This window comes from Salvelinus alpinus, chromosome 9 (genome assembly GCF_045679555.1).
Source record: "Salvelinus alpinus chromosome 9, SLU_Salpinus.1, whole genome shotgun sequence".
NCBI lineage: Eukaryota > Metazoa > Chordata > Actinopteri > Salmoniformes > Salmonidae > Salvelinus > Salvelinus alpinus.
Window position 1 is genome coordinate 47,212,878 of NC_092094.1, and position 10,078 is coordinate 47,222,955.

Here is a 10,078-nt window from a genome sequence, read left to right on the forward strand (position 1 = left end):
CCATTTAACTATTACTTAATCCAACTGCTCTTAATTGATAATCACTTAACCATTTGGTAAACTTATAGATTTTAAACTGGTTTGTCTAGTACAGATCTTGAGAACGACATAATTAAAATCTATGTTTGTGTAGTGTGAACATATAAATGATGATATGTACTGTTATGATTTTACTTCACAGGAAAAACACCAAAAACAGATATTAACAAAAAACAGAGATGTATTTGTATGTAACAAATGCATCCTCTAAACAGTAAACATGTATCCAAAATTAAGTTGCTGGGGTCTTTTTGTTGCTGGTTTTTTATATTGCTTTATTAATACGGCATTGGCCAAACAGTAGTATATACCATTTACATAGCAGGCGCTTTTATCCAAAGTGACAACAGTGAGTCGACATATTTTCATACTGTATGTGACCCCAGTGGGAATCAACCACATAACTCTGGTGTTGCTAGTACCATGCTCTAACTAACTGAGCCACACAGGACCACGACCAGTTTGGAGTTTTGTACCGAGTTTAGAAAATGTACCACATAGTTGTGAAAATAGTACCAATGCGATGAAAGAAAACTGTAAACACATGTGAACTGGGTCTCCATAGTTATATAGACCAACATACTCTGAGTGTACAAAACATTAGGGACACCAACATCCTAATATTGAGTTGCACCCCCTTTTGCGATCAGAACAGCATCAATTCATCAGGGCATGGAGACTACAAGGTGTTGAAAGCGTTTCACAGGGATGCTGGCCCATGTTGACTCCAATTTTGGCACACACACAATCCATGTGTCAACTGTCTCAAGGCTTAAAAAAAAAAAACATCTGATTTTCAAACAGTCCATTTATATTTTCCAACGGGGCTATAGATTTGGGTGAGGTTTTTTTCTCACCTGAGTAGCCTAGTTTCACTGCCAAAAATAAAATTAAACCATCTAGTGTTCAGCGAAATAACAACACAATATCAAATACAGGTAGCCTAGTCAAATAATTAAAATCCAATCACATTAACCATTACTCTCTCGCGGGAATTCCACTAACGGTCCGTATGTAGCCAAATGTAGCTGCTGCTCGTTCCGTTTGCTCGAAAATGTATAAATGGTTAAAAAAAGTAAGGCCCGCGTCCATAGAGACACATACCAGCTCTACTGGTAGTACTGCTACTACCAGCAGTACTACACCTGCACCTGTCGACGACACCATTTGTTCTGCTTCCACGAGCACATCCAATGCTAGCATCAGTAGTTCTACATTTGTTGTTAGCCCAGCTAGCATGGACACTGACAGTTGTGAATCTGATGCAGCCGAAGAGATACTGCCCCCTTACCCGGGAAAGCACCGAATAACAGACCATCGAAGAGGCACAAATATGATGAGAACTACATTGGTTTGGGGTTTACTTATATTGGGACAAGTGCCTTTCCTCAGCCACAGTGTGTTATATGTGCAAAAGTACTATCTCACAACTCAATGAAACCTTCACTCTTGCGCAGACATTTAGAAACAAAACATGCCAACTTGAAAAATAAGCCACAGGAGTTTTTTGAGTGAGAATTAAGACAACTTTTGAGTAGTAAGACATGCATAAAAGCAACAGTTACCATTAATAAGAAGGGGCTAGAAGCGTCTTATATGGTGAGCTACCGTTTGGCTTGGACAGGCAAGCCACAAACTATTGTGGAGGACTTAATTCTTCCTGCTGCTGCGGATATGGCTGAGACAATGCTGGGGTAAAAGGCAAACTATACAGACAATGCCTTCATCAAACAACACTGTTTCACGACGCATCAGTGACATGGCAGGAGATGTTTTGAAACAATTACTGCTTCGCATACAAGCCAGAGAATTCTATGCGTTACAGCTGGACGAGTCCACAGACGTGGAGGGCCTGGCACAGCACTGGTATATGTCCGTTACGTTTATGGGGAGTCAATTAAGGAAGACATCCTCTTTTGCAAACCACAGGAAACCAGGACAACAGGAGATGATATTTTTTAAGGACTGGACAGCTTTGTGCCATCAAATGGACTTTGGTGGTCAAGATGTGTTGGTATCTGTACTGATTGCGCAAAAGCCATGACATGGAGACATAGTGGAGTGGTAACGCGCGTGCAAGCAGTTGCGCCCGACACCACTTGGGTACACCGCAGCATCCACCAAGAGGCTCTTGCTGCCAAAGGAATGCCTGACAGCTTGAAAGATGTTTTGGACACTACAGTGAAAACGGTTAACTTAGTTAAAGCACGGCCCCTGAACTCTCGTGTATTTTCTGCACTATGCAATGATATGGGCAGCGACCATGTAACGCTTTTACAACATACAGAAGTGCGCTGGTTAAAGTATTGACACGTTTTTTTTAAAATTGAGAGACGAGCTTAAAGTTTTCTTTACTGACCATCATTTTCACTTGTCAGACCGCTTGCATGACTGGCCTATCTGGGTGATGCTTTTTCTCGCCTGAATGATCTGAATCTAGGATTACAGGGACTCTCCGCAACTATATTCAATATGCGGGACAACATTGAGGCTATGATTAAGAACTTGGAGCTCTTCTCTGTCTGCATTGACAAGGACAACACACATGTCTTTCCATCATTGTACGATTTTTTTGTGTGCAAATGAACTCAAGCTTAAATGTGATATAGCACCTGAGTGAGTTGGATGCGCAGTTATGCAGGTACTTTCCCGAAACGGATGACACAAACAACTGGATTCGTTATCCCTTTCATGACTTACCTCCAGTCCACTTACCGATATCTGAACAAGAGAGTCTCGTCGAAATTGCAACAAGCGGTTCTGTGAAAATGGAATGTAATCAGAAGCCACTGCCAGATTTCTGGATAGGGCTGCGCTCAGAGCATCCTGCCTTGGCAAATCGCGCTGTTAAGACACTGATGGCCTTTGCCACCACGTACCTATGTGAGAGTGGATTCTCGGCCCTCACTAGCATGAAAACTAAATACAGGCACAGACTGTGTGTGGAACATGATTTAAGACTGAGACTCTCTCCAATACAACCCAACACTGTAGAGTTATGTTCATCCTTTCAAGCACACCCTTCTCATCAACCCGTGGTGAGTTATTCACCATTTCTGATGAACAAATAAAGTTTTATATGTAAGATGGCTAAATAAAGAGCAAAATTATTGATTATTATTATATTATTATTTGTACCCTGGTCCTATAAGAGCTCTTTGTCACTTCCCACGAGCCGGGTTGTGACAAACTGACAATCATTCTTATGTTTAATAAATGTGTCATATAGTGTGTGTGTGGCAGGCTTACAGTGATGGCAAAAAACAACATTTGAGAGTGAGCTGATCCTGGTGCTAGAGGGGGTACACAGCTGGCAGTTGAATGTTTGAAGGGGTACGGGACTATAAAACGTTTGGGAACCACTGATCTACACTGATTGAAGTGGATTTAACAAGTGACATAAATAAGGGATTGTAGCTTTCACCTGGATTCACATGGTCAGTCTATATCATGGAAAGGTGTTCCTAATGTTTTGTACACTCAGTGTATATTGATGACCAACATATTTATGTCAATTGCACATACATGGCGATGATAATGCCAAAGATATATTTATTTTTCCTACCACAAACTATCGGCAAGGGACTTATTTCATTTTAGCTGCTCCCGGCATTTTATGGGAAGGAAAATAAAATGTTTGATGAATTACAATGCACGGTTAGCAAAATGACAGTTCATATGTCAAAGTATGAAAGTTCTATGAACAGTTCTAAGAACTGAAAGCTAGCGATGACACAAGACACAACTGTCAGTATTACTAAGTAATCACACTAATAAAGGATCATTTATAATATAACGTTTGTACATTGACTGATTGAGTGATTAGGATAATTTACTTGTCAGGTCATTGAAGGTTTGAGAGAAGGGTTAGCTTCCATTCTTAAAGTTCACCGCTGGTACGTTCATCTGGAGTCAATCAGCCCAGTCAGGAGACTTGGCTCCGGTTTGAGTTCAGTTGTGTCTTTTTGAGGAAAAACATGACATCAAATGTGAAGTCTTTTGTCTGTTTGAGCTCAGACATTGTTTTTTTGGGGGTCTTTTTAGTGGCCAGGGCGAGTGGTGTTCTTGGAGGCACTGGGACTATTTATGGTTTGAGGACGGCCTGAGAGACTTCACCACGGACTGTTTGTCTTTGACAAGGATTACTGTACAAGAACAACCATATTGTTCTTTCTGGTGTTAAACAGGTTATAAAACCTCCAAGAATCAGATATTGGTCAAAAAGATACTGAAATCTATCTAGATTATTATCATTACACCATACAACGTACCTATTGCATATACAGTATACAGACAAGGATGCTCTCCTAGAAGTGAAGGAATTATTAAATAAATGAAGCAATCGCAATCCCATCAGCGGTGGATTAAAATTATGGCCGATTTTCCATGCTCTATTGAAGACAACGTCAGTGGCCATGTATTCTGAGAGTGGGGTCATGGTTTCTCCCTGGACTCGGAAAAAGGCACTAATTGCAATTAGGTGTGGGGGCATCTTACACAAGAATCTGGAAAGAGTTATCCTGAAAAGAGTGAGCGTGTGTGTGTGTGTGTGTGTGTGTGTGTGTGTGTGTGTGTGTGTGTGTGTGTGTGTGTGTGTGTGTGTGTGTGTGTGTGTGTGTGTGTGTGTGTGTGTGTGTGTGTGTGTGTGTGTGTGTGTGTGTGTGCCTGGTGATGGATGGGAATCATTGTTAAAACAACAGACGCAACATTTCTCATTAAGTCCCGCTCTGATATGTAAATATCTTCATCGTGGTCACATTAACGAAGGCCAACTCAAAACGTCTTTGTTAGGAAAATATGACAAACTAAGCCCGGCAGACTTGATAGATCTTGACAGGAGCACATCCAGTCAAATGGCACCTTTCTCTGAGAAGAATAGAGGACCATTGTACAGTGTGTGCAATCTAGAGCAGTGCAGCTCATTGACCCTCACTCACATGTCCTTTCCAGCCTTGATTATCCCTGCCTACTGAAGCCCATGATGTGTTTACTTTTTTTCCGCAAAAAGATGTGGTGATTTCTATCCTGTTCTTTTTCCTTTTCATGTTGGGATAGGACGACTAAGAGTCTAGGGCGATGGCGCTGATTCGCCGCTGTCTGCTGGTGGTAGTGTTGTGGATTGGGGTCAGAGAAGGGGCCGGTGGTGAGCAGATGAAGCAGGCCCAGGCTCCTCTTATCCCTCATCGGCCCTTCATCGTAGTGTGGAACGCCCCCACAGAGTCCTGCCGCCTTCGCTTCAAGGTGGACCTGGACCTCAGCGTCTTTGACATCGTGGCCAACCTCAACGAGACCCTTAGCGGGCCCAATGTCACCATCTTCTACCATAGCCACCTGGGCTATTATCCTTACTACGCCAGCTCTGGGAACCCCATCAACGGGGGCCTGCCCCAGAACCAGAGCCTGTCCAAGCACCTGAGCAAGGCCAGGGCCGACATCGACAAGCTCATCCCTCACAAGGACTTCCGAGGCCTGGGTGTCATTGACTGGGAGAACTGGAGGCCCCAGTGGGTGCGCAACTGGGGCTCAAAGGACATCTACCGCAACAAGTCCAAGGAGCAGATCCGGAAGCTCCATCCAAATTGGCCTGAGAGCAAGGTGGAGAATGAGGCCAAGGAGGCCTTTGAGAGGGCTGGACAGGCCTTTATGAACAATACTCTACTGTTGGCCGAAAGTCGACGACCTGACGGACTCTGGGGCTTCTACTTGTTCCCCGACTGCTACAACTATGGCTACAAGACGCACCCGCACCGCTACACAGGTGAATGCCCCAACGTGGAGCATGTCCGTAATGACCATCTGATGTGGCTTTGGAGGGAGAGCACAGCTCTCTACCCCTCCGTGTACCTAGACTACGAACTCAAGTCCTCGGCCAACACCGTCAAGTTTGTCCACTACCGCGTCAAAGAGGCCATGAGGATTGCCTCCATCGCACGCACCGACTTCACGCTGCCTGTGTTCGTCTACTCTAGACCCTTCTATGCCTACACCTTCACAGTCCTCTCAGAGGTGAGAAGGATTACTAATAACTGGTGATGTTGGGCAACTGATAACTGCTGTTGCTGTTGGTTCAAGAGTGAAAATAATAGTGTTAGAACAGTGCCAAATATTCCAACACATTTTTTTGCGCTTTTTAAGAAGTTAGCGCTTTTTATAAATTGTGCAAGGTTTGTATTGCCTTTCAGTTATTGTGATAAACTACCTAACCTCTGCATTTTTCTGTTAAGTCACTTGTCTTGTCTCCCGCCATGTTCTGCCCCCTAGTCATTGTGGTGGATAAAATGCTATTAATCTCCCAGAAGCTTCTGGAACTGTCACAGAGTGATGAGTGGATTGTTTAGTCTCAGCTATGAAATCTCACATGACCTTTAATTGATTTACAACACATGGGCTCAATCCAGAAACATCCCCTAGCCCTTAACCCCTATAGGCACTTGAGTAGATATGAAATAACTGGATAGTTACAGCATTTCTACCTTGCCCTCTGATTGCCTGGGTGGAATATTGTTTACCTAAAGTATTTTAACATTTCAGGTGTATTAAAGTACCTATAGAGAGGGGATATAGGGCTTATTCTGGATTGGGCCATGATCTCTATTTTGAGTTTCAGGGGGTAAAACATGAGAATGTACCAGTCAACATTGATCACTGGAGCAGGTCAAGTATTCACCTCACTTTGACCTGAAGGGGAGACTGTGTTTGCAGTGTTACATCTTTTATTATGTCTCTCCTAGAGTGACCTGGTGCACACTATTGGAGAGAGTGCAGCTCTTGGGGCGTCAGGAGTGGTACTTTGGGGCTCCTCAGAATATGCTCGAACTCAGGTAAAGAAATTACACAGAAAACTATGTGCGATATGATTGTTTTTATTTATTAATCCCGGATCTGAGGACCAACAGTGGGGCACAGTTTTTTCCTGCCTGGAAACACGTGATTTCAACTAATCATGTTCATAAAATGATAGTCTTATCAAGGTATGTCAAATCACAATTGATATTCTAATGTGATCCAAACATAGAAGTCTATAATGTACTGTATTGTACTTTACTGTACTCTACTGTACACTACACTTGCGTAGAGTAAAGTACAGTACAGCACAGGAAAGTAGAGTATAGTACAGTACAGTGGAGTACAGTAAAGTACAGTATGGTACTCTACTGTACTGTGCTGTACTGAACTATATTCTACTGTACTGTACTGTACTCTACTGTGCTGTACTGTACTGCACTATACTCCTATAGAGTTTCTTACAATTCACTGGGTCTATATTCTTACAATAATTATTTTGGATTCATTACTAGCCGTGCTATTTTCAATGTTCCTGATTAGGGCTATGGCGGTCATTAAATTTTGTCAGCCGGTGATTGGTTGCTATTTCATTGGGGCCAGGAGTTGAGAACCTAGACGAAGATGTCTGCTATCTAACTTGTTTGACACAGTAACAATGGGAGATGAACTGATCTGCTGGTTTATTCTTGTCGGTTTTCGGTTGCAAGCAAGTTTGTTTTAACACGCTGGTGCATGTAATCTCTCATTAGTAGCATTTTAGGAAATCCAGCGCTAACCTGCAGCTGCACATTAAGTTCTGCATGTTGGTTGCAATTGACCCAATATGTTTTACCAAGCTCATCCTGTGTATTAGATTGAACATTTCAAGCCTTGATTCCCTCCATTCCAGTTTTAGAGGAAATAAAATGGAGAGAAAAAAAGAAAAGCAAGTCAAGTAAATGAACATACTGTGGGTGACATAAGGAAGGTTCATTCAACGGAACTATTATTCCCAGTGAACTGCAGACCTATTTTTAGCTATACTTTCACAGACACCAATACTTATGCTGTGTATTTATGCTGTGCATCACATTGTGTTTGTGCCTCTGCCTGTCTATGTGCACCTCCAGAGAAACTGCCTGACCGTGAAGAAGTATATTGATGGCCCTTTAGGCCACTATGTCATCAACGTCACCTCAGCCGCCAAGCTGTGCAGCAAAGCCCTGTGCAAGAAGAACGGCAAGTGTGTGAGGAAGAGCCTCGACTCAGGGGCCTACCTCCACCTCAACCCCCGCTTCTTCCACATTCGCCGCAACCTGGGCCCCCGGGGGCCCCGCTTCCACGTGAGCGGCCATCTTAACAACCACGACATCCTGGACATGAAGCACAAGTTTACCTGCCAGTGCTACCAGGGCTGGACGGGGGTCTACTGCGAAATGCCCCAGATGCCACCGCTCCCTCCCATGCCCCGACCCAGGGACAACAGCCTGCTAGGGGACATACTGGTCATCCTGTCACTTCACTTCTCCTGTCTGTGTGTCATCATGTTCCTTGGTCTCTGCCTCATCATCAAGTGTTTGATACTGTAGAGACTACCCAGCAAACTGGGAACATTCCCAGGACATTAAATAACATTCCTATTAAGGTCTAGCTAACATTAGGATGATAACATCCCACAAACATTTTTTACCACCAAATATTTTTTATAAGAAAATGTTTCAAATTAAATATTATTGGAATGTGCTCCTAACATTCACTAAATTGTTGTGCACAACATCTGTAAAAACTACCACAGAACATTCCCCTAAGGTTCACATTAGGTTGCCAAGGAATATAATAACACAACATTGCGGTAATGTTCTCAGAACTTACTGGCGCAACAAAATGTGGATGAAATAGTGGTTGTGTGGAAACATTACTGGAACGTTCTGCTGGTTTTGATGGAAATGTTATTCAAAACAACCACACCAACAAGAAGGGAATAGTCCTACAATGGTCTCATAAAGTGGTAGTGTGACATTATGACATGATGTTCCAAAAACATCTCCGAACAAACTTCAGCAATTCGCTCTGGATAAGAGCGTCTGCTAAATGACTTAAATGTAAATGTAAATGTCTGGATTCAATTGAATAGGTTCTGAAAAATCTGCCCCAATCCTTTGAATTTTAAATATTTGGAACTAGATATATTTCCTGCCTGTCATCAATTGCCAGAAACTATAACAGAATGCTTAAATCAATTCAATCTGACCCCAGTAGATAGACTAACATCCCAATTGCTTTCACTGGCAGAATATCTATTGTCAAAATGAATATATTGCCACAGATGAATTTCTGTAGGTCAATGCATCCCATGTCTCCCCCTTCTGGCTACTGGGATAACATTCATAGTGTGGTTTCAAAATGTATATGGGAAGGTAAGGATCCAGGATAAAAATAAAACATTTACAAATTTACAAAGAGGGAAAGACGTAGGAGGACTATACGTACCAAACTTTAAATTGTATTTCCAGGCACTGACATTTCGCCCCATCCTAAATTGGTTCACTGATATATCCCTTAAACAATGTAAACTACGCTTTGGTCCTATTGTTGCTCATACAACTTCTATTTGGCACATAATGGTTTCAGAACAGTCCAAGATTTGAAAAACACATTTCCAGGCATCTCCTTCTTTCTATATTTACAACTTCGGTCAGCTATGCTGGCCTATGGAGTATCTCGGGAAACCCAACTACCGAAGCATCCAATGATGGGATTTATCTATAAATGATCGGGGCTACCAAAAGGACAATGATCTACAGATCTAAGTGAATCTGAATAACCCTTTAACTGGAAAATAATATGGAAAAACATAACCTTAGCATCCCAAAATCCGAACCATCAATGTATATATTTTACATTTGTTCACAGACTGTATTTAACACCAAGGAAATGTTTTACTATGAAATTGGCCATAATTTATTTTTTATTTTCCTGTATATACAGAATTTATTATTACTTAAACTCTAAAATATTATCAAAACTATCAATACTTTGTAGTTATGTACCTTTTGTAATGTTTTTTTTCTTTCAAATGTTTCTTCTTTTGAGTGGCAGCCCATAGGTACAATGTGTAAAATAATGAATTGAAAATATATGAACGGAATATGACATGATAAACATTTAACCCCCCCAATGAAAAAATGACAAATAAATACAAATTTGGTCAAAAACTAAAAGAAACATAGTGCGACTGTTAATGGAGAAGCCATTCTAAATACCTAAAACAACA

At 41.9% G+C, this 10,078-nt stretch overlaps 1 protein-coding gene across 1 annotated transcript; it reads left to right on the forward strand.

Moving 5' to 3' along the window:
* Nucleotides 1-5,110: 5,110 nt before the first annotated feature.
* Nucleotides 5,111-8,545, forward strand: LOC139584043 (hyaluronidase-like). Its single transcript, XM_071415578.1, has 3 exons — nucleotides 5,111-6,045; nucleotides 6,771-6,860; nucleotides 7,935-8,545. Exons 1-3 carry the CDS (start codon nucleotides 5,116-5,118, stop codon nucleotides 8,391-8,393), a joined length of 1,479 nt encoding a protein of 492 aa, XP_071271679.1. The 5' UTR covers nucleotides 5,111-5,115; the 3' UTR covers nucleotides 8,394-8,545.
* The last annotated feature ends 1,533 nt before the right edge of the window (nucleotides 8,546-10,078 follow it).